At 37.7% G+C, this 24760-nt stretch overlaps 1 protein-coding gene across 1 annotated transcript in view; it reads left to right on the top strand.

The window, feature by feature from the left end:
- Positions 1 to 19109, top strand: part of galt (galactose-1-phosphate uridylyltransferase) — a 25217-nt gene extending 6108 nt beyond the window's left edge. The window contains exons 5-8 of the mRNA XM_037692061.1: positions 2453 to 2582; positions 3315 to 3371; positions 15575 to 15697; positions 18993 to 19109. Coding sequence (XP_037547989.1) covers positions 2453 to 2582; positions 3315 to 3371; positions 15575 to 15697; positions 18993 to 19109 — 427 coding nt within the window. The remainder of the gene's footprint in view (positions 1 to 2452; positions 2583 to 3314; positions 3372 to 15574; positions 15698 to 18992) is intronic.
- The last annotated feature ends 5651 nt before the right edge of the window (positions 19110 to 24760 follow it).

Here is a 24760-nt window from a genome sequence, read left to right on the forward strand (position 1 = left end):
TACAAAAGTGTACAAAAGGTGGTGCACAGGTTAGAGAAGTTGGGCTTGTGATCAGAAGGTCACCGGTTCAACTCCCCAGAATGACAACATCAAAATGTGTGGGGAAAGGTGAAGCACCCACACCCGTCTCCACTCTCATTTGCTCCACTCTGGGCCCTTGAGCAAGGCCTTTAACCACCACCGTCTGCTCCCCCGGGCACCCTAGCTGGCAGAGGGCTGTGGTTGCGTCAGGAAGGGCATCCGGCGTAAAAACAATTGCCAAGTCTTCATGTGCGTTAGTTGCTGTGGTGATCCCTGAGGAAGAGAGCAGCCCAAATAATAATTTTTTAAAAAGTGTAAAAAAATAAAACAACTTTTTGTTTCAAAAATCTCAGCTTTTCTCATGTTAGAAATGTATGCAGAGTAGCCAAATACCTGTACCGCGGTCTCTTCCATCTTTAGTAATGTGTGCAAAAACTGATGATGCATTAACTTATAATAAATACATGAACGTCCCAAGAAGAGATGGAGCGTTTCGGAATCTCCGTGCAGTTTTCTGTATTTCTGCTGTCACCTCAGCAGTGTGTGCACCTTCGTCAGTGCGGCTACAACCCCATAACAGGACCGGACCTTTGGACACAACAGTGCCAACAATTCAGATCCTCTTTATCACTTTTAGTTGGTGCGACAAAGACTTGTAAAAAGTTCAAGCTAAAAGATACTCTCAGAGTATAACAGTAGTTTGGTTCTTTTGCTTGTAGGGTTTGACTAGAAATTTAAAACAAACACGTCGAGAGCTCCCAGCTATTGTTAAAGTCTTCTCCTGAACAATTCATATATACAACCATTTTTTTTTTTTGCTCAGAGCATAAACACCAACGTCATGTTCAATTATTGATCATGCGCTAGTTGTCTCTGTCCCTGAAGAATCTGATTGTCAATAGAGATTTAATGCATTCGACTAGGAGAGTCACTTTGTTTGCCTACGTGCTGAGCGCAAGGCTAAGAGCAAACACTTGTAACGTTTCCCCAAATCCACAGAGACATTAAGGCTTGCATTTAATTCATGCATTTTGATTATGTGGTTAAAATGCAATAATTACATGATTTCAGATGGTCAAACTCGCATTTTCTTAAATTTAAGATGCACAGTTTCATTTCGTGTTTTGAGATATGCATCTGTATTTGACAGGTGGTCCCTGGAAAGTCCAGCATTGAGATTTCATTTTAATCCAGGGTTACAAATCACACTCCTGCAGATCATCAGCTTAACCGAGCCAAAAAGATTAATGACGTCAGTAGCAGGTTAATAAATATTGATCACGACCATAATAACCACTGCAGAATCTTGTTAAATATTAAACTCGTAGGAAACAAAACCGAACAAAAAGTAACGGGTATAGACAGTGTCTAAGATTTAACTGAGTTTTTAGACAAGCACCTAAAAAGAGTGAGACAACATAAAGTAAAATATAAAAAAGTGAAAACGGTGGCAAAATATACAAGAGATACAAGGATTTTTATTGTCATTCTCATATGTGGTACATTCCTTCTGAAGTCCACGACCATCTCCTTCGTCTTATTCGCACTGATGTGACGGTTGTTCGTCCTGCACCAGCTCTCTAGGTGTTCCACCTCCTGCCTGTAGCTGGACTCATTATTATTTTTGATGCATCCAACTACCACTGTATCATCTGTAAACTTTACAATATGACAGCCTGGATGGGTCAGCATGTAGTCATACGTTAGCAGACTGAACAGGAGGGGGCTCAACACACAGCCCTGGGGGAGCCCATGCTGAGGGTTTTGGTGGAGGAGTAAATGTTATTATTCTTAAAAAAAAAAAAAAAAAAAAAAAAAAATCTTATTCACATTTAGTTTCAGGATTGCTTTTTAAAGAAACACAAGGAATATTTAACATAGCACATTATTATATGTAAATCATATACCGTATTTTTCTGACTATACGGCGCATTAAGCAAAACAAAACAGTCGAATAAGTCAAACTTCATTCAACTCATTCATAATAACTCTCAACATTGTTCAGTTATACCACATGAAATCGGTTCGAGATCAGTAAGCACAACCAGATTTATAAGGCTCACTGTTAATTTTAGAGAAAATTTAAAGGATTTAAAGTGTGCCTTATAGTCCGAAAAATACGGTAATACAATAATAATAACCAGACCACTTTAAAAAGTACAAGGAAATTTGACTCTTAGGAAGAATATGTATAAAAGAGGGATGACTGAATATTTTTGCACAATATCCACCATCAGGATTTATCATTATGACATATTGTCAAGAGAAATTATTCTAGGCTGAAGGAATCTTTTATTTCACTATTCGGAGTACTGCAAAAAGTACTTCACTCTGTGCTGTATATTGGTTCTGTTTTTTATTATTCATCCTTATGGATATTTAATTTATCTAACTCTTTTCATTTTTGCACGTTTACCTTTTTTTATTTTAGTAAAGTCATGTGTTTCCATCCCTGGTCTGACGTCACCCTCCCTCTAATGAAAAGACATGAGGTTGTCAAGGTGATTGACAAGTGGGCGGAGCTTGTAGATAAACTTGGCGCAACATACCCATGGGTTCAGGTAGAGAACACGCACTTCCTCAGTCGTAATAATGTTTCCACTGCTGATCTCAGTTTTGTTTAGCTTAATATCTGTGAAAATATAACTAATAGAATGTTCACAGTTTTTTGTTTTTTTTTCGGAGTCACTCGCCGATTAGTTTTTATCCCTGTCCATTTTTTTATTTTTTATTTTAATGTGTTTTGGATTGGATTGTGTAAATCCTTAATGATGCTTCTAGGCAAGCTCATATTTTTAACCACCTACAGCGGAAAGAAAAATGCTTACAGGGATTATAAGATGTAGAACTTTATTATATAGTCTTCCCATATTAATATGCTGATTTAAAGTTTGGTACTTATTTATACACAGTTTTATTAAATGCACACTAGTCTAGAAAAGTAAAGCTTTTTGAATTGGCACAGTAGTTTAAAACAACGGCCCAAAATGCTGCAATACTTGAGATAATTTGGATTTATTTTTTTTATTTTTTTTTGCCAGAACCTTAATGTGCTTTTATCAACCAGATAAAAAAATAAATAAAATTACAGACCTAAAGGTGCTAAATGACACCAGGAACCAAACTGTACTAATTTACATAATTGTGTGCTCTCAGAAGTCAACCAGAATACTTAATTATCCTCTAAAATATGACATACTGTATTTTCGTTTGCCTGGAAAATGACAAATAAAAGGAAATATGAAAAATAAAACCTTACATCCTGGAATAACTTCTCCTCATTGTTTTTGTAGATCTTTGAGAATAAGGGAGCAGTGATGGGCTGTTCAAATCCGCATCCTCATTGTCAGGTAAGAAACACACAAATTACACTTTCCTGCACAAGGTATTAATTAGATTTTGTCTACACCACCACCACACTGTAACTGCTATATAATCTAGATTGAGCTACTGTCTTATTAAATACCGTTTTCTAGATTAATTTTTGAAATTGCAGAAAGAAAATCATTGTGTATCTTATTACAGCTCATAAAATTTTGGAATCAGCCCCATTCAAGATGGCCACCACAGCTACCGTATTTTCCGCCGTACACGTCACTCCTCCCTATAAGTCACATCAGTCCATATTTGTCTAATGAAGTGGGAAAAATCCATAAATCAATCAACCTTTATTTATACAGGTAAATCCCATTGAGCCTCGAGTCGCTGTATACGTCGCGTCTATTATGCGTCACCGCTGACAACCCGGAAATGTGGGGCCGTGTTGTGCCAAAAATCAATGGGGTGTCAAATGGTGGCCGTGGGAGGACTTTAACAAGAATTTAACAAGATTAACACTTAAAAACAATTATTTGTTTGCTCGAAATTATAGTAAAGGTGTGTCTCAGTCTAACGTTTGCTTAATAAATTCACTTTAATGGTCAAATCAGCTGCATTTCAAAAATAGTGTCGCTGCTGAGGTGCTCCTGGCACCGCGCAGAGGGAGGGAAAAAGGAAGGAGGAACGCTACTCATTTAATCAAAATTTAACAAGAAAAGCACCTAAACAATTATTTGTTTGCTCGAAATTATAGCAAAGGTGTGTCTCAGTCTAACATTTGCTAAATAAATGCACTTTAATGGTAAAATTAGCTGCATTTTGCCAGGGAGGTGCAGCTGGATTGACGGTCGGTCCAACCAGCAAGCAGAACCAAGGTGGGGAAACTGATTGTATCATTAAAAGCTGGTCAAGAGTCTCAGTCATCCAGGACATGGTAAATTCAAAAATGTTCAAGAAAAAAAACAATAAAGTATAAAGTATAACAAAGTCCAGTTGTTTTTGTCTTGAACTTTATTGAATTTGTCATTATTGCCATGTTTACCTATTACATGATGCAACGGCATGCCTTACTGATACTACTACTCTGCTGCCATCAAGTGGCTGAAAGTGGCACTGCTTAATTGCTTAAATTTTTTTTTTTCAGTCAGAATGAATGAAAACGGTCATATCTCAACCAAAAATTGGTTTATAAATATGGGAGAAAATCCATAAATATGTCGCTTCAGACTATAAGTCACCAGGCATGTAAATTATGCAAAAAAAGTGTGACTTATAAAGCGGAAAATACGGTAATTGACAGCAAAACACAATAAAAGGTTTAAATCAGGCAATTCCACAGATATTAAAAATTTGGTGTGGTAGTTTCTATTTTTAATTTCCAACACGTACTCTGATATCTAAACATTGCACAACATATTCATTTAAACCGTTGGCAGTAACTGTTGGAGTCAACCTTGTCTGTTTGCAAAATATCTGATCAATGAATGTTTGAATGTCCAGAGGACCAGATTTAACTTTTTTTTAGATTTTTCTACCTGGATTATTGAGCATGCATCAGGATATCTGATCAACATCTTAATTTATTTTCATAAAAATCTCAAAACATAATCGCATCTAAAACTCATTTTCATCTGAAGCCGATCCAGTTTAAGACGTCCGATTCAGCTACTCATTCTTAACAGACACAAAAATGACTTTAATACAGTCAGTTTTTCAGACGTTGAGCTAAAATTTCGTGGTAGCAGCTGAAAATCAGTCAAATCTATTGCAATAACCTTTTGCAAAATCTCACAATATGTCTTTCTGACAATTTAACACCATCACTTCAGCTTTACTCCAGTTTTCTTCACATTTTTGATTGATTTCTTTTCATAGGTAAAATAAATCTCTTCCCACTGACACTGATATGAAACCGTAAGCATATGCTTTCAAACTGCAGCTTTAAATAACAAGGAGAAAATGGACTTTTATTCCACGCATCCATGATACTATCTTTCAAACAGACTCAATTTGCACATCTGAGATGCTTTCCTTTCACGTTCTGACAAAGATTTGGAAACGTGTTGAAAGCACATGTGCAGCTGAGCCAGGAAAGTTTCAGCATTCAAGCTGTTAATTGACTCTTCATCCACATATCAGATGCAACTGTGGGCTTTTGTCACATCACGTGTAACAATATTATTATTCACAGTCACAGCAATATTACAGCTCGGATGCTTTCTCGTCTTCATGTTTTCTTCTTCGGTAAGGGGATTTTTGGCAAGACTAACAACTCCGAGAGAGCGCGGGAAAGAGATTTCCCGTCAAACTGTCACATCAGTGTGATATAAAAAAAAGCAATAACTACAGAAAGAAAGTAAAACGCTGAATTTTAAAGAGCAATATTGACGTTGGAACAGTCAGAAGAGGGAATTAGGCTGGCTATCGGATAACAACCAGAAATACAGGTAATGGAAAAAACAAAGTACAATTTTGAGTTTATTTAAGAACGGTCTGCTTTATGAGAAAATTTGTTCAGGGCCGGCCCAAGGCATAAGCAAACAAAGTGGCTGCTTAGGGCCCCGGGGCCACTAGGGGGCCCCCCAAGTGGATTATTTTATTTTTTTAGTAATATTTATATGATTCTATTTAATATTTTAAGTTCAGCTTTTGCAGACTGTTGCATACATTTACATAGTTTTAAGAACTAAGTATTCAACTTTAAATTCATTTTTTTAAACCATTTTTTACGTGGTTTCAATTAGGGGGGGGCAATATGGCTCAAATATAATATAGTGATATTTCAGAGCATTCAGACGATAACGATAAATTTCGTGATATAACAAAAAAACCCTGAAATCACAGTTATTCATTTGACAACATTAACTTAACATGTTGCTTTGAAATATTATAATAAAAAAAAAACAAAGGCTAATTTTACTAAGTATTCAGTCTAAAAGTATATATATAAAAAAAAATATCCTTCTGTTATTTAGATTGAAAAAGTCTGCACAAAATATAGATCAACAAAATTCACCACAAAAAAACTAAAGTGCAGGTGGGGGGGAGAGAAACAAGCCGAGCTGCGCCTGTACCGCCAGTTTAGAGCAGGGGGGGGGGAGGGAGAGACAGTTGAGCTGTGCACTGTCGGTACCCGCAGTTTAGCGCTGGTGGAGAGACACAACTGAGCTGCACCTTGTTTGTTTTTTTAGCTTTTTGGCTAGCTAGTATTGCACGCAGCTATTTAGCATTATGCCAGTACTGACGGGGGGGTGGGCGGTGCGCAGTTCGGTTCGGTAGTTCAGTGTGCTCGGTTCTGTTAACGGGGCGGGGCGCCCCACTTGTATAATGGTAGGGGAAACACTGATGTATTTACCTCATGAAATTAGCATATCATGAAATTATTTATTTTCCTGGGCAAGTTTTTTTTATTTTTTTTTACCGGTATTATCATGAACGATACGATATGGCCCAGCCCTAGTTTCAATTAATTGTTCATTTACATTATTTAAATATTTCCTTGATATTTTTATTTATTTATTTATTTAATTTCGTCAGTTTTTTTTGCACAATTTAATTTATGTTTATGCATCCAAGTTATTGTATCTGTTTGTTGCACTACAAATTATTTTGCACAGTACCGTTGCAGTTCTTTGGAACCAACGATAATAAACCAGATGACACTTTTGCTGTAAAATACATTTCATACAGTTTTTTGTTTGTTTTTGTTTTTGTGTTACTTTTAGTACCACTGATGTATACAAATAGGATGATGTAAACAGGGAGTTTGTTAGGTGAGTGAATGATCGGATCATCTGACTGTTGATTTCAGTAATCCTCATTATTTGCAGAAATAGAGGGCCCCAAACCAAATTTCTCTTGGGGCCCCATTGAGGTTTTGGCTGACACTGATAGGATTTGCTATACATTTGCACTGATTAAAATTAGACTTAACAGTCCACTAAATGAAATATATATTTGGTTCAAAACAAAATAAAACCAACAGCCTAATAAGTGTGTGAGCTTTACTTTTTATAATGTATAAGAAGCCAACAGATGGCAGTATATGACCTAAAGAACACTGGCTATACAGAAGCTGCAGTATAGTAACTCCAAACTGAGCCTTTTTCTGGTGAATCAAAGTCTTTACATTTCAGGTGATGTCAAGGTCTTGTTAGAACACGTCTAATCGTGATAGAAAAAAAAAAGTGTTTGTTTTAGGATAGCCTTTTGATGGAGCTTAGAAAAAGTTAATTTTCTGTCTTTTTTTTTACCTCCCCTTTTAATTGTTTCTTTAATATTTTTCTTTGCACCATGAAAGTCCAAGAAAAGAGTGCTTTAAATGTATTTGTACAGCAGTGCAACCCCTCCAGGCCAAAACCTTGGAAGCACTGATCTAAAACTTTGAAGAATAACGAACAAAAAATGTTAATCATGTTCTGGAGGCGGCGAGGCTTCTGATAACTTTGGTCTCACAGGATCAGAGAGGAGGAAGGAAAACATATGCCTCTGGAATAGTAATTTCCTTTTTTTAAAAACTTCAGTAGCCGTCATGATGCACAGTTTTCTGTGAAGAGCTGCATTTAGCTGCTGTTCCCTATTCAGGAGCAACATTAAGTGAACCGACTGATGGTGGTGGGGTATCTGTCAAATATAATTATAACTTTTCTGAGCTTCTGTCTTGTTTTAACAAAAAAAAAAAAAAAAAAAAAAAATAGAATATTGTGAAAAGGTTCAGTTGATTTTGTCAGTCATTCCAGAAAGTGAAACTCATTCATTACACAGAGTGAAATATTTCATGCCTTTTATATAAAAAAAAAAAATGTAATGTCTCAGAAAATTACAATATCGCATATCCAGTTTTTGATACCTATGGCCGTGTGGGGAGGAGCCAAGTCCTGCTGGAAAATTAAATCTGCATCTCCATAAAGCTTGTCAGCAGAAAGAAGCTTGAAGTGCTTTCAAATGTCCTGGTAGATGCTGCGTTGACTGTGGGCTTCAGAAAACAGTGGACCAGCACCAGCAGAGGACGCTCAATGTGCACGTGTTAAGCTATGCTGTACAGTAGCCCCTCGCTACTTCGCGGTTCAACTTTCGAGGACTCGCTCTTTCGCATTTTTTCAAAGTAAGATTGGACATGACACCCAATTGACTGATTGATGGATGAGCCACACAAGCGGCACGGATTGTTTTTTTAAAATCAATTATTTTAAATGATCTGCTACATCATGAGGTGCAGGGAGAGGCTCTCTCCTGCAGCCTGTCATGATCTCCGCTCTCTGCCACCTGCGGCTCTCTGCCACACCCACATTTCTCCTCTGTGCTGAAGCAGCTTTGTGAAGGGTTAACCCTTTGCTGTCCAGCTGCACCGATCAACTTTTGTCTTCCAACTTTAAAATTCAAAGTATGTCGCATCGTAAAATTGTCATAATCACAAAATATATAAAAAAAGTGTTAAAAGTTATTTTAAATTATTTTAGAAATTCTATGTTCAGTTGTTACAGTGTAAATGATGGAGAAGTACATTTCTGCTCTGCGCTGCATCAGCTGCGTGAAGGGTTAACCCTTTGCTGTCCTGCTGCGCTTCTCTTCTCTACAATTTAAATTTAAATACTGTAACATTTTAAATAAACAATCCACGCTGCATGGATTGTTTATTTAAAATGTTACAGTATTTAAATTTAAATTTATTTCCACATAAGCAGGGCGATTGGGAGGTGATGAGTGCGATTATTATTTTTTTCATTCAACCTTTTATTCAGGTTAATCCCATGGAGCCTCGGGGACTCATTTACAAGAGAGACCTGATTTTGCAGTGGGAAAGTGGGCCGGCAAAGAACGCTGACAGGTGGCAGAGAGCGGAGATCATGTCGTGTTGTGCTATTTTAGAGTGATTAGAGTTTAGAAACATTGTTTTGAATGTTGCAAGCATGTGGGAAGGGGCCCTGTGATGGACTTGCAACATGTCCAGGGTGTCCCTCGCCCCTCGCACTGTGATGGCTGGACATGGGCACCGGCGACCCCCGTGACCAAAAATGGAAGAAGCGGGTAAAAGATAATGGATGGATGGACAAATTATATATTTTTTAGATGCACCTGCATACAGTATATTATTTCTCTGTTGTGGGTTATTGCAATAATTAGTTTGCATTATTAAATTCAGACTAAGATCATCTTAACGTTGACAAATGACCGAGTTGCAACCAGTTTGGTCGAACCTTAAATATAATGTTATGTGCGACTTCTAGGTACACGCCCGCTGTAAACTTAAGCAAGCAAGTTTTATTAAAATGTTGTTCAGTGGTTCATGAATTGTTTTGATAAAAGACACAGACATGAGCCAAAAAATAATAATCTGCCTTTGCCTTTTGGCAGCAGTCAATAATGACTGAAGCTGATAGGTCGATGGTAGATTAGTGCATAAAAAGACACGAGAGTGCAAATAAACTCGTAGCTACAAATATAGTCCTGACCCATTGTGCTTGTGCTCATGCATTGTTTTATGCATGCCTGGAGACTTTTAGAAGAACAAGGCTATCACATTTAATATACACAATAACCATGTCTGTGTCTTGGTCTTTTCAGAATCATGCTGAATAAAGCCGCCTTTAGCAAGAACACATTAATCTGTTCTCTCTTTTTTATATATATCTATGACAGTAATTATGGGCAACATCTAAAGGCAGGGAATAATGTGCCAGGAATCATTAAGAATAGCCAGCTTCCTACACATATTTCATAATCGAATTTGCTTTGTATACATATTAAGTCTTATTCATTATTTTAAACCCAGGACAACACAGCTATGGTGCAGTGCATCCTGCAGGCTAAGACTAGCAGGACTCCAGCTGCCCCCGCCACCAACACAAGAGCTCAAAGCAAGCGTCTGATGATCAAGACAACTCATTTGGAATTTCACTCATACACTTATTGTTCCCTGTAGGAAGACATTAAATCTATTGGCTTCTGGGTATAAAAATAAAAAAAAAGGATGAGGATTGCTTAATCAGAAAACAATTGAGTGCGAAGCAGTGTTGCTTATAGGACCGGAGAATGCCTCTGATTACTGCACAGCTCGTGATGTGATGGGATGATACAACTGCAAAACAGCAGACGATACAATTGGATTGTTTTCAGTGACATTGTTTCATAAAAGACCTCAAAATAAAGGCAACTATTGGGGAAAAAAATATATAAAAATGCTGGAATGAAGAATATGAGAAACAAAGTTATTGTAGACAAAACACTAATCAATATTCTGAGGAAGTCTTCACTCATGAGAATGTGACTCTATACCACTTTGCATGCTCCTTTTCTGCTTCTTGCCTCTTTGCATATGCATGAATACATAAGCGTGCAATCTAATTTTAACAAATCCAAGTACATTCTATTCAAAAACTGTTCTCTCATGCTCTGATTTATCTTATAGCCATGAGTCTGTAGTTAAACCTTGGAGCTGATTTGGTGCTGCCTGTCTACTTTAATAGCCATTAAAATGCCATAAAGCACAAACCCGGGTAATACAAATGTCTGTCGTTATGTTCGTTGTTGCCCATAAAACGGTTTCTGAAAAGCAGTAGAAATACAATATGAGGTTTGAAGAATGCTCTGTAACTAGACTTTAAGTCAAACTGGTGCTGTTTGTGAGGGCGAGTAACAGATGCTTTTTTTTTTTAACACAATAGCTGTAGCTCGTATTTTTTAAAGCATCGGGCTTAACGTTCTCCAGGGGTTCTCCGTTTCTCACTTGAAAATAAATAAATAACTAGAGAAATTGCATTTCCTGCAAAAATGCATTGTAAATGCTTATTGCAGAAGAACTTGCTGAAAAATAGCTGAAATTAGCTAAAAACAAACAAACAAACATGCTGAATTGTAGTTGAAATGGAAGAACAAGCTTAAATTAGCAGAATAAAGCAGAGGGAACACATATTTGCTGAATTAGGCTTAAATTAGCAGAAAATAGCACAAAATTTAGGAAATTGGCAAGAAAAAAAGGCTGAAATTAGCAAAACTTAGCTGAAAAGGCAGAAAGAAGCTTAATCTACCAGAAGAGAGTGGAAAGAGCTGAATCTGCTCAAAAAAGGTGGAATTAGCTGAAAAGAGCTGAAAGGAGCATATTAAGCTTAAGTTACCATAAAGAAGTTAATTAGGCTGAAAGTGGAAAAAAAAAAAAAAAAAAACACGAAAAACTTGAATTTGTCAGAAAACAGCTGAAACTAGCTGCTAAAAAACTAGCTGAAAAGGTAGAACAAGTTTAAATTAGCACAAGGCAGAAAGAACGTTTACCCAATTAGGCTGAAAGAAGCAGAAATGATAACAAAAAATGTGGAAATTAACTGAATAAAAGATGAAATTAGCAAAAAAAAAAACAGCTGAAAAGGCAGAAAGATGTTTAAACTACCAGAAGGAAGTGGAGAGAGCAAGATGTTGCTCAATTACGCTGAAAAAAAAGTAGAATTCAGTGCAAACATGCAGAATTAGCTGAAAAAGCTAAACATGACCATAAAATCCACTAAGTAGTAGCTGCAATTGCAGAATAAGCTGAAACTTGAAAAAATAAGCTGAACAGACCATAACAAGCTCAAATTAGCAGAAAGAAGTTAGAAGAAGCAGAAAAAATGTTGTAGTTAGCAGAAAGAATCTGAAGGGAGCACAAAACAGTTGAAAAAAACAGCTGAAATTAGCTGAAAGTAGCTGAAAAAATGTTTAAATTTGCACAAGGAAGCTGAACCAAAACAAAATGTGAAAGGAGCAGCAAATGGTTTTAAACAGATCTAAAGATGTGAAAGATGTAAAATGAGCTCAATTCATTTTCTATTAGAAAAAAAAAAAATGGCAGAAAAGGCTAAATATTTCGAAAAGATAAAGTTGCACCAATACCAAAAGTCATAGCAGGGTCGTCCTGAAAGAGCTGAACATTTTGATATATGATTTGTTGAGATGGCTAGAAAACTGCGGGACGCAAAAGATGTCGAAAAACGTACGGAAGAAGAATGGATCACAGTAGTGAGAATGCTTCATAAGCGTTCACACACAAATGTGCCAGCATCTCATTTAAGGTGAACGCAGTCTGATGAGGAGTAGCAGTTGGCGGCTGATGAGAGCAATGCTTGAACATTGCGTTTGTTTCGGATAGCAATCAGTAAAGTTGATTTAAGCTTGTCATTTGTTGTAGAGCCATTATCACAGTTAGGAACATAATTTAGACAACATAATGTTTTTTTTTTTTTTTGTCCTCAAGGATTCATGGTGTACTGAACTGACAGTTGCATCATAAACTTGCCATAATTCAGTTTTTTTTATTGCAGACAGTGCTTTTTTTTTTTTTTACACACATTACATTACAATTTGTTAGTAAATGTGATATTTTATTGTAATTTCTTATAGTAAATGTAGATTTAAACACAATGTTATCCCATTAAAAGGCTGGATGAGAGGAGTAAAAGATGCAGAGTTGAGGTCTATAGTGTAACAAGAAGTGAGAAGACCACGTCAAGAAATTCGGTCGTCTCAAGGAACTATCCAGCAAAGCTAATAAGTCCATTCAAGTCAGATTCAAATGCAGTTACAGCCAATCCAGTCCAATTATAGTACAATGCAATCACATATGCTGCATTATGAAATGCAAATTGCTAGAAAGGTCGTCTAAGGAAGCCAGAAAATTCTGTTGACTCTTCCCTTCAGCACAATCTTCCATTCTGAGCAGCGTGTCAGTGACAGTGGAAAGGGCAACTACCATTTAACAGGGAGAAACCTCCAGCAGAGCCAGGCTAAGTATGGGTGGACATCTGCCTCGACTTATTGATGCTGGGGAGGACAGAAAAAGGGATACAGACAAACGGCAAGTAGTCCAGGTGCACATTCAATTCAATTCAGTTTATTTATATAGCGCCAAGTCAAGGTTCAAGGTTCTTCATCGTCATTCGCATCACGTGATACATGAGGAGGAAATAAATTGTGTACTCGAGGTTCCAGTTCCGCGCAAAAATAGCAACAATATAAAGTATAAAAATAAACTGTACACAAGGATCTAAGCTATACACTTGTCGCTAAACAATAACAATGTACGGTAATATAATATGGTGTATTAAACAGCAGCCTGAAAAGGTCACAACAGAAGTCATCGCAGGGCACTGAACAAAAACATTCATACCGTAAAAGTAAGTTAACCACATTAATTATCTGAGGAGTACACTGCTTTGCTTTGAGTTTAAATTTAAGAAGGCGGCTCTAGTAATGTTTTTAATGTGGGGGATAAAAAAAACATGTCCTGATCAAAAATAACACCAAGATTTTTAACATTAGAGCTGGAGGCCAGATTAATGCCATCCAGGGAGCGCAAAAGACTGAAAAATTAATTCCTAAGATGCTCGGGTCCAAAAACCAAACCTTCAGTCTTGTCTGTGTTCAAAAGCAGAAAATTAAGGGTCATCCAGTATTTTATGTCTTTAAAACTTGCTTATAGTCTAAGTAACTGGATAAATATATCTGTGTATCGTCAGAGTCAGTCAGAGTTTCTTTATTGTCATTTGCACCTCATGTGGTACATGTGGTGGAGCGAAATTTTGTACACAGGGTCCCAGTTAAATCCAACAATAAAATGTATAAGAAAAACATATGATCTAAGATATGAACTAAGAAAAGCATCAACTAAAAATACACTAAGCACTAATAGCATAAAAACATTACGTCGAACAGCAGCACGAACATGAGCATGCGTCTGTGTGAGCAGATGTGCACACATGAACACCTCAACATTGAAACAGATCAGCAGCAACATTATGTGAATTTTCACAGTGATTATTCTGGTTAGAGATTCATGAGTCTAACAGCCTCAGGGTAGAAGCTGTTCCTCAGTCTAGTGGTTCTACACTTAATGCTCCTTAATCTCCTCCCTGAGGGGAGCAGGACAAAAAGTGTATGTGCTGGGTGAGTGGGGTCCTTCATGATGCAGGTGGCTCTCTCCCTGTATGTAGAGGTGTAAATGTCTGTGATGGTGGGGAGGCTGATTCCGACAGACTTCTGTGCAGCCTTCACCACTCTCTGCAAAGCTTTTCTTTCTGCAGCTGTGCAGCCTCCATGCCACACGTTGATGCTGGAGCACAGCGTGCTCTCTACTGCACACCTGTAGGAGGTGAGGACTGAACTTCCCAGACCAGCTCGTCTCAGCCGCCTGAGGAAGTAGTCTCTGATGTCAGCATATGTCAACATGTCAGTCAGCATAACAATGACAATTTATCCCATGCTGTTTAATAACTTTACCTAATAGAAGCATAAATAAGGTAAAGATTATTTGTCCAAGCACTGAACCCTGATGAACTCCATGGCTAACATTAAGATGAAACACAGTTGTTGAGAACTGCATGTTTGAAGTAAAATTGTTATATTTATTCTTAAAAATGTCTAGAATCTAAAACGTATAACATGTTAGTTGTAAGGGTAAAAAAACATATTTTTTCATTGGATACACTTGTAAAATTTAATCTTAAAAATTGTAGACATCAGACTGGTGAGACAAGATTTGCAGACAGCAAGAATCTAAAATCCCTTCCACAGGAGGCGTTTTGAACCACAGTGATTTTGCCATCTGTTAAGCATTTATGAACAAAGTCATATGCTGCTTTCACACATGTTCTTTAGCCCTGAACTTTTTTAGATATGCCCTGGTGGGTCTGCAAATATGAGTGCTGATGTCCCCAAATGATAGTGGACAGCTAGCTTTAAGGTATTAAGCCCCAGAATGGTTGCACTGAAACAAGTTGTTTGCATTGAATGCATGTATTGCAACTCATGTTAATGATGATGCTTCTTCATACTAGTTTCTGCCTTTTGTATTGATTTTCACTAATTCATTATTTCAGGAACAAGCTAAGCATTCTGCAGAAACACACACATTATTGAAATTTGCAGGTTCCTTGTCTGCCATATTTGATTTACCAAGCATAAAACATGGTGATTGTCACTATGTATTATTTATGTCATGCTTTTGTGTTCTCTGCTTTTCTAGATGTGAGGCTGCAATTTACACACAGTCTTGCAGACAGTAGACCTTGTGCGATAGGGAAGCTTATAACACGAGCCATGTCAAATTCTTTTGTTTTTGGATGAACTTTTTTTTTTTACACAAGAAACCAGTATGCTATCTGCTAAAGCCAATATTGGTTTTAAGGCATTTAAGTAACTAAAACAAAATGTATTTGGTGGGATCATTCATTATTATTCTATATTTTTCCTGCTTTTTGCATCATTGTAGGTGTGGGCCAGCAACTTCCTGCCCAATGAGCCAGCTTTGTCAGACCGCTGCCAAAGAGCGTACTACCAGAAACACGGAGAGCCGTTGCTGCTGCAGTATGCTAAACGAGAAGCAGAGAAAAAGGTACAGCTGGCACACATAAATGCACAAGTGAACATTTTATAGTATCATCTGATATCAGCGCTACCAGTTGATTGTTCAGCTGAGATGCTTCGGCACACATTACACAGGGTATTTATGCAGAGTCACCAAAGTTCATGCTCAATAATCCAGGTATAAAACCCAACAATGTTCAGTCAGGTCATCTGGATGGTTGTATGCAGAGGCAGTTTCACATATCATGCTATCTTTAAATGCATCTGTATATTCAAGGCAAGATGTTTAGTTAAATTAGGAGCTTGGTTTTTTCTAGATTCATAAATCACCTTATTATAATTGGGCGGCTGTGGCTGAGTAGTTAGAGCAGTCATCTTCCAATGCAAGAGTTGGGAGTTCAATTCCACCAGCAGTCACATGCCGAAGTGTCCCTGGGCAAGACACTGAACCCCTCATTGCCTCTGATGCGTGTCCCATCAGTGTATGAATGTGATAAAGCTCTGATTATTCTTTGTTTAGATATAAGTAGAGTGCTGTATGATTGGGTAAATGAGGGCACAGATTGTAGCGTAAAGTGTTTTGTGTATCTTGATAAGATAGAAAGGTACTATATAAGGACAGTCCATTTATAATTTAAATTTAAACCATCTCAAGCAAGGTATTCTTAAAGTACCAAAGTTCATGCTCATTAATCCAGGTATAAATCCAACAATGTTCAGTCAGATCATCTGGATGGTTTCTGAGACGTTCCATCCTTCATCCAAAGGACTTCTTCAGTCTGAGGAGCCCACCAAACCAAACTGAATCCCAGAAACGGCTCACTCCCAGAGTGGAGAAAAAACAGTTTGCTGGTGATAATAAGATGGCCTTTACATCTCGGCAACAAAAGAAACCATCCAGATAACCTGAATGGACATTGCTGAATTTATACCTGGATTATTGAGCATGAACTTTGGTGTTCTGAACTACTTTGGCATGGTCTGCCTTGGGGAGTTGATGGAGCAGAGGGCAGGCCCCGGAGGCCATCTTATAACCAGCAAACAGTTTTGTTTTTTTCTCCACTCTGGGAGTGATCTGTTTCTGGGATTCAGTTTGGTTTGGTGGGCTCCTCAGACTGAATAAGCTCCTTGTATGAAGGACGAAACATCTCGGCAACAAAATAAACCATCCAGATGGCCTGACTGAACATTGTTGTATTCCAAGAATATTACTTTGCTAACTCTATAATAGTGTTTAAAAGGGTACAATATTCTTGCAAAACAGTGCATCTTCCTTCATCCATCTATGCTCCCTCCCTCCCTCCCTCCAAGCATCTCTTTTTTTTCATCATTCTCTCTCGATTTCCCGTCTTCTGCCTGTCTCCCAACTACTGAAGCGAGTGATTGGACAGAATAGATGCTCATTAGCATAATGCTGCAGCATCCGTCTTCAACCTGCATGAAGATTAGGAAAACCTTGGGTGTGTGTGAGAGAGAGAGAGAGGGAGAGAGAGCCTAAGCACATTTAACATGTTGGCAAATGTCATATTAATTAACTCACACAGCACAATTTTTGTAGGCGAGTTAAACTCAACAAGTCAGTTTGTTTTCCCCTTAAGCATGGCTTTTTATCCTCTTCGGCATATTTAATTGTAGGTTACATTTACAAGAAACGCCCATGGAATTGGCTTCATGAAATACAGCACATTTGTTAGAGCCTCACAGAGAGAAGGTCACAGGTTTGCCTCCTGGCTTTTCTGTGTGGAATTTACATATTCTCCCTTGCGTGCACGGGCTTTCTTTGAGTACTTCGATTTCCTCCCACAGACCAAAAATGTGTATGTTGGGCTAATTGGCAGCTCTAAATTGTCCGTAGGTGTGAATGAGAGTGTGAATGGTTGCTTGTCTCTATGTGGCCCTGTAAAGGACTTGCAACTTGTTTAGAGTGAACCACAACGACCACTGGAGATAGGCAACAGTTACCCTGTGATCTGGAAAGTAAAAATTGAGTAAAGAAAATGGATGGATGTTTTGAATTCAGGTGTGCTTCCTATATATTTTGTCTTAATGAGAATAACTCAGTTTGTTTTCACTCAGACTTCTACGTTCTTGGTGTTTAACTGGCAACACATACACTGTATATTGTTGAGGTAATAAAAGTTTAAATCCTGTCTTTCTTTTTCTAGCTTGTATTTACTGCAGGGCTCTTTTATTGATTCACGTTAGATTCTGCAGCTGTGCTTTAGGAAGTTACCACTGATCGTTTAAAGAAAGAAAACTTCAAGTAAGCACCGCACTTTCCGCCGTACACATCGCATCGCTGTAAGTGGCATCAGTCCAAACATGTCTAATAAAGTGGAAAAATCCATAAATATGTCTCTTCGTCATATAAGTCGCATCTATTATGCATCACCGCTGCCGCGTCGCGTTTGTTATGTGTCACTGCTGACTACCTGGAAACGTGGGCTGGTGTTGTGCCAAAAATCGATTGGCTGCCAAATGGCGGCCATCGGAGCATGCACTGGAGGACTTTAACAATAATTTACCAAGATTAACACTTAAAAACAATTGTTTGTTTGCGCGCTATTATAGCACAGGTGTCTCTCAGTTTAACGTTTCCTTAATAAATGCACTTTAATAGTCAAATCAGCTGCATTTGAAAAATCGATTTGCAGCTGCGGGAGCGCGCAGAGGGAGGACTCACTGTGCATTTCTTCAAAATTTACTAAGATAACCACCTAAAAACAATTATTTGGTCGCTCGACATTATAGTAAAGGTGCCACTCAGTTGACTTTTCTTTAATAAATGCACTAATGGTCAAATCAGCTGCATTTCGCCTGGGCGGTGCTGCGAAATGCAGCTGATTTGTTGTTTGCTCCAGGAGTTCCAGAGCAAGACGAAGGTGGACTATGGCAAGCCAAGTGTCTCAATAATAGACACTTTTACCTATTAATGAGACTCTTGGTTTGCCTTAATGTTTGAGGGCCCTCTAGTGGCTGCAAATATTTTTAATATTTTCCATGTCAAAATGAATGAAAACAGTCAAATGTCAGTCAAAGATTAGGTTATAAATATGGGGGGTGGGGGTGTTGGGAACATATATTAGTTGCTTTGATGTATAAGTCGCAGAACTTGCAAAATTTATGCAAAAAAGGTGCAACTTGTATGCCGAAAAGTATAGTAAGTAAGCAAAGCGTTATGTGTTGTCATCATTGTATGTTTCCGTATAATGACGAAATTGGTTCTCTGCATTTAATCCATCATACCTGAGATACACCCAGGTGGAACAGTGGCAGCTATGCAAGTGCCCGGGGAGCAATTGGGGATTGGGTGTCTTGCTCAGGGACACCACGACATGCAGGAATGGCGAGGAGTCGAACTGCGACTTTCTGTTCCCCAGTCGGCTGCCCTGCCTCTACCCCATCTCAGGGGTAACATAGTGAACAATACCAAGCAATAGATTACAATTCACCAAATGTATTGTTAAAACTACAAATGAGGGAAAAAATTGCTTTAAAAAAAATAATTTAAAAAGGTGGCATAATCTAACATGTTTTTGTATTCGCAAAATAAAGCATAACCCTTTTTCCTTTAAATGAGCATAGATGTATAGAAATGTCAGAAAATGCACGTTGTCTGGTTTTTCTTTAATAAATTATCCACACTCTTAGAACAAACTACAACTATCATTGTTATTTTTTGTTGATTAGCTACTTAACACACTGATAAAATCCACTTGGGGTCCATCTCAAGAGGAGTATTTTCTCTTTCTTTGAAAGCTGATTCTTTGAAAGTCTAACATATTATTCAAAAGCACTTGAATAGCTGAAGAGAAATAATGGGGTTAGTAATAAAGTATAAAAGTCAACTCCAAATGGTGCAAGTACAAAGTGTGACAAGAGCAGAGAAACAAGGCAATAAAAGGCAGAGAGGGGATAAAAGAGAAGAGAGAGGGATGTAAACAGACATACAAAGTCAAAGAAAGGAGATATAAGATGTGGGGGTAAGAAGAAAAGCCACAGATTTGTTCAGGGAATGAGCTGACCTGTTCTACCGGGACTGTTTGAGCATGCATGTGTGTGTGTGTGTGTGTGTGTGTGGATGTGTGTGTGTTATCGGGAAGATAAGATTAAGGTTTTGAGAGGAGTAGAGTAGACACTTGAATCTCCTAGACAGCTACTCATGGGGACCGACCTTTATGAAATCAGAGCGGAAGCAGAGGTGTTTGTGTGTGTGTGTGTGTGGACAGGAATACCTTGTCTATAACCTATTGGTGCGCATGTTTGTGTGTGTGTCTCCATCTCTTTGCTCCTGTCTCCCTGACCCGAGGTTAGGACCGTAAATTGGCACACTGGAGTGTTTGGAGGAGTCTGAATTGGACTTTGGTTCCCCGGTGACACTCCTGACTTTGAAACAAAAACTTTCTAAGCTAATTAAATAAAACTCTTTGGGATTGGCAGTCTGTGAGCTGTCTCTTTTAGGACATCCTTTACTTCTACTCTTTGTCCTCGGCTCGGTTTTCCATCTTCATTCTGCCACTTTGCAATCCATTTAAAAGTATGGGACAACAAAAGTCGAGGACCAATTTAACTGGCTGATATTTTCCATTTTTAACTAAATTAACAATGAAATATTAAATGTTATGGGATTGTGTAATGGGTGTGACATTTGTACTGCAATTAGCTGTGTGAACTTAAAACTGGTAACTACTGGTATGAAGAGAAAGAAGTTTACCTTCTTTAATGTATTTTATAATTAGGAAAAAAAAGGCATTAATCCATGATGGAAGATTTATCGTTTTAGCATTTGCAAACTGTAACAAGTGAAAAGTTGTTCAACATATTAACTCTTTTTTTCTATTCATATCTGATCAGACATTATTTGTATTTCAGTGTTTTTCCAGTGGGCAGCATGAAGGAGCTAAAATGCTTCTAGTTTGGACTGTAACCTTTTCTGTTTGAAACGTGCACGCTTTATTTGTGTCTGTGTTTTCTCTGCAATTTTCAGCTGCTGCATACAAGCAGAAACCATATACGTTTTTTTTTTTTTTTACTCTAAATAAAAGGTGAATCTTTGATATGGAGGAGAACATCCATAGTTTTTTGTAGTGAATGTTTCTTGGAGGACTGGCAGTCAATACTATGTGTACCCTGTTTCCTAGTTGATCTAGGCTCTATTGACCATCACAACATTAAACATGATTAAGCTGTATTACTTTTTAACATCCTTTTCATTTGAAAAGATAAAGTAAAACTGCAAAGCCAGGAAGCTGCTAAAACATACACTTTTCAGAACGTTTGCCAAACGTGAACTGATTTCCTCCAGGTATTAAAGTTTTTAACCTCGCAGCAAAGAAAATCATAAATCCTGAACCCCGTCTCTGACATTAAAATATAATTAAGACTTAAACACACATTCCCAATTAAAACAGTCAACTGTAATCATATACTCGAGCAGAAACAGTCAAGGTATACTGTACACAGTATTACTTTTCACAAGCTTGAACAGTAATGTTCAGCAAGGCATTAGTGCATAATTAATGAACCTACAGGGGATATGGTAGTGTTTTAATAACCATAAAGGAAAAGTAATTGAGCAATATCACAATGTGTTTGGTTCTTCTAATGAAGTGCACAAACCAAATAGTATTCTACTTGGAGCAAAATGCTTCACCGTGTAGATTACGGTTTCCTTTTCAATGTATATCATGCAATAAGAAAATAAGGAAGTGATGTAAAGAGAAAGCAATGTACTTGTGCTCTAGAGAGTAAAAGTCTAAACTTATTGTGGACAATGTTCAGCTACTGATTTGATCAAGCTTGTGGAAAAAAATAGATAAAAATGTTAGTAGTTGTCGTGGAAATTAATTAATAAGACCTAAACAAACAATAAACAGTCCTTTTTATTCTTTTTCCAATAAGAGCGTTGACATCTGAGCTGTAGAAAAGCTGTTGTTTCTCCCCCTCTCTCTTATTGCAATAAGAATACAAGGACTGTTTTCTCATCGTTTGTTAAAGTCTTATTAATTAATTTCCACAACAGCAGTCGACCTGTTTTTTTTTTGTTTTTTTTTCCCCTACGGCTGATTCCTGTCAAATTTTAGAGGTCAGAGAAGCCAATGGCTGATATACAGGTGCTGGTCATACAATTAGAATATCATAAAAAGCTGATTTATTTCATTAATTCTATTCAAAAAGTGAAACTTGTATATTATATTCATACAATACACACAGACTGATATATTTCAATTGTTTATTTATTTTAATGTTGTTTATAACCGACAACTAATGCAAACCCCAAATTCAGCATCTCAGAAAATAAGAATATTGTGAAGAGGTTCAATACTGAAGACAACTGGTGCCACAGTCTAATCAGCTAATTAACTCAAAACACTTGCAAAGACCTTTAAATGGTCTCTCAGTTTAGTTCTGTAGGCTACACAATCATGGGAAAGACTGCTGACTTGACCGTTGTCCAAAATATGACCATTGACACCTTCCGTAAGGAGGGCAAGACACAAAAGGTCCTTACTAAAGAGGGTGGCTGTTCACAGAGCTCTGTGCCCAAGGACATTAATAGAGAGGCGAAAGGAAGGAAATGATATGGTAGAAAAAAGTGTACAAGCAATAGGGATAACTGCACACTGGAGAGGATTGTGAAACAAAACCCATTCCAAAATTTGGGGAAGATTCACAAAGAGTGGACTGCAGCTGGAGTCAGTGCGTCAAGAACCACCACGCTCAGACGTATGCAAGACATGGGACTCAGCTGTCGCATTGCTTGTGTCAAGCCACTCTTGAACAAGAGACAGCGTCAGAAGTGTCTCGCCTGGGACTGCTGCTGAGTGGTCCAAAGTTATGTTCTCTGATGAAAGTAAATTTTGCATTTCCTTTAGAAATCAATGTTCCAGAGTCTGGATGAAGAGAGGAGAGGCACAGAATCCACTTTGCTTGAGGTCCAGTGTCAAGTTTACACAGCGAATGATGGTTTGGGGGACCATGTCATCTGCTGGTGTTGGTCCACTGTGTTTTCTGAGGTCCAAGGTCAACGCAGCGTCTACCAGGAAGTTTTAGAGCACTTCATGCTTCCTGCTGCTGACCAACTTTATAGAAATGCAGATTCCGTTTTCCAACAGGACTTGGCACCTGCACACAGTGCCAACGCTACCAGTATCTGGTTGAAGGACCATGTTATCCCTGTTCTTAATTGGCCAAACTCGCCTGACCTTAACCCCATGGGGTTTTGTAAAGAGGAAGATGCGATACACCAGACCGAACAATTCAGAAGAGCTGAAGGCCACTATCAGAGTAACCTGGGCTCTCATAACACCTGAGCAGTGCCACAGACTGATTGACTCCATGCCACGCTGCATTGCTGCAGTAATCCAGGCCAAATAAGCCCCAATTAAGTACTGAGTGCTGTACATGCTCATACTTTTCATGCTCATACTTTTTAGTTGGCCAACATTTCTAAAAATCATTTTTTTAAATTGGTCTTAAGTAATCCAATTTTCTGAAATAGTGAATTTGGGGTTTTCATTAGTTAGTTATTATCATCAACATTAAAATAAATAAACATTTGCAATATATCAGTCTGTGTGTAATGAATGAATATAATATACAAGTTTGATGCTTTGAATGGAATTACTGAAATAAATAAACTTTTTCATGATATTCTAATTTTATAACCAGCACCTGTACATTACTACTATTATTATTGTTGTTGTTGTTGTTGTTGTTGTTGTTGTTGTTGTTGTTGTTGTTGTTGTTTGCCAATATAATAACATATTTGTTGAACTTAAACATGAATTTAACATGCATATCTTAGGCATAATGGACATGAGAGAACAGTTCTATATAGAACATCATTGTGGCTGTGTCTGGCTGATAACCTCTAAGTAAACTCATCATAGATTAAACAACTTATTTGTCCTCTTGTTGAAACAACAAGCAGCTATTTGGGAATGCATTATTAATAATGATTATCAGTAAGGGCTCTATGTCTATCAGTTTGTTGATGAAGTTGTTTGCGCCCAAGTGTGGCCAGAAAAAAAAAAAAAAAATCATTAGTTTTGCTTTGAGACTCCTAAGTGTCAGTAAAGGAGACGTGTGAAAACATGAGCTCACTTGATTTACAGCAAAAACTGTGTGTTGTTTTTAAGATTAGTTTAGAACCAACATCAGATTTTTGGTGTTACTGTTTCTGGTGTGACACATACACACACATAACTCATGCTAATCTATTTCTGATGGATTGCAAGAGCAAGGTCAGGTCGTGTTTGTGCCTACTCATCAGCTTGTTAAATCTGCTTCCAACAGATTCTGCATTTAACACTTTATGGTAATTAGGCTTATTCCCAACTGCCCATTTTAATCATACTTTAAATTCACATTAAGCACACTTTCCTTTTTTATCCTGTGTCTATTCCTTTTTACTTAATATTCAGTGTTTTTGACATTCCTGTACTACATGTAGTGTAATAATGTAGGGCTGTCTGTGCATGTTTGTATGGTGAATATTTTGTGTACCTCTTCATATGGTGAGTTCAAGAAAAGTCCAAACACAAAGTTAGAATCAAATTAAATCAACATATAAGAATTATCCTGAACATTAAGATTATACATGGATAAGTTGAAAAACATGGAATTATTGTAATCAGCAAAAATAGAAAAATAGCATCAAGCATGTAAATTGAATAACTTGAATGTAGTAAAATGCTACAACTCACTGAGTGAGTTTTACTACTTGTACTATAAATGTATTCATGACGATTTATAGAAGCATCCATCCATCCATCCATCCATCCATTATCTTTTACCCACTTCTTTCTTTTTGGGTCACGGGGGTCACTGATGCCCATATCCAGCAGTCACTGTGCGAGAGGTGGGGGACACCCTGGACAGGTCTCCAGTCCATCACAGGGACACATCAAGACAAACAAGACTTCAACCATTCACTCTCTCACTCACACCTAGGGACAATTTAGAGTTACCAATCAGTCTAACATGCATGTTTTTGTTCGATGAGAGTAAACTGGAGTACCCGGAGAAAAACCACAAACGCATGGAGAGAACATGCAAACTCACTGGCCGGGATTCAATCCGGCGACCT

Source organism: Nematolebias whitei, chromosome 18, assembly GCF_014905685.2.
Source record: "Nematolebias whitei isolate Nwh7 chromosome 18, NemWhi1, whole genome shotgun sequence".
Classification (NCBI taxonomy): domain Eukaryota; kingdom Metazoa; phylum Chordata; class Actinopteri; order Cyprinodontiformes; family Rivulidae; genus Nematolebias; species Nematolebias whitei.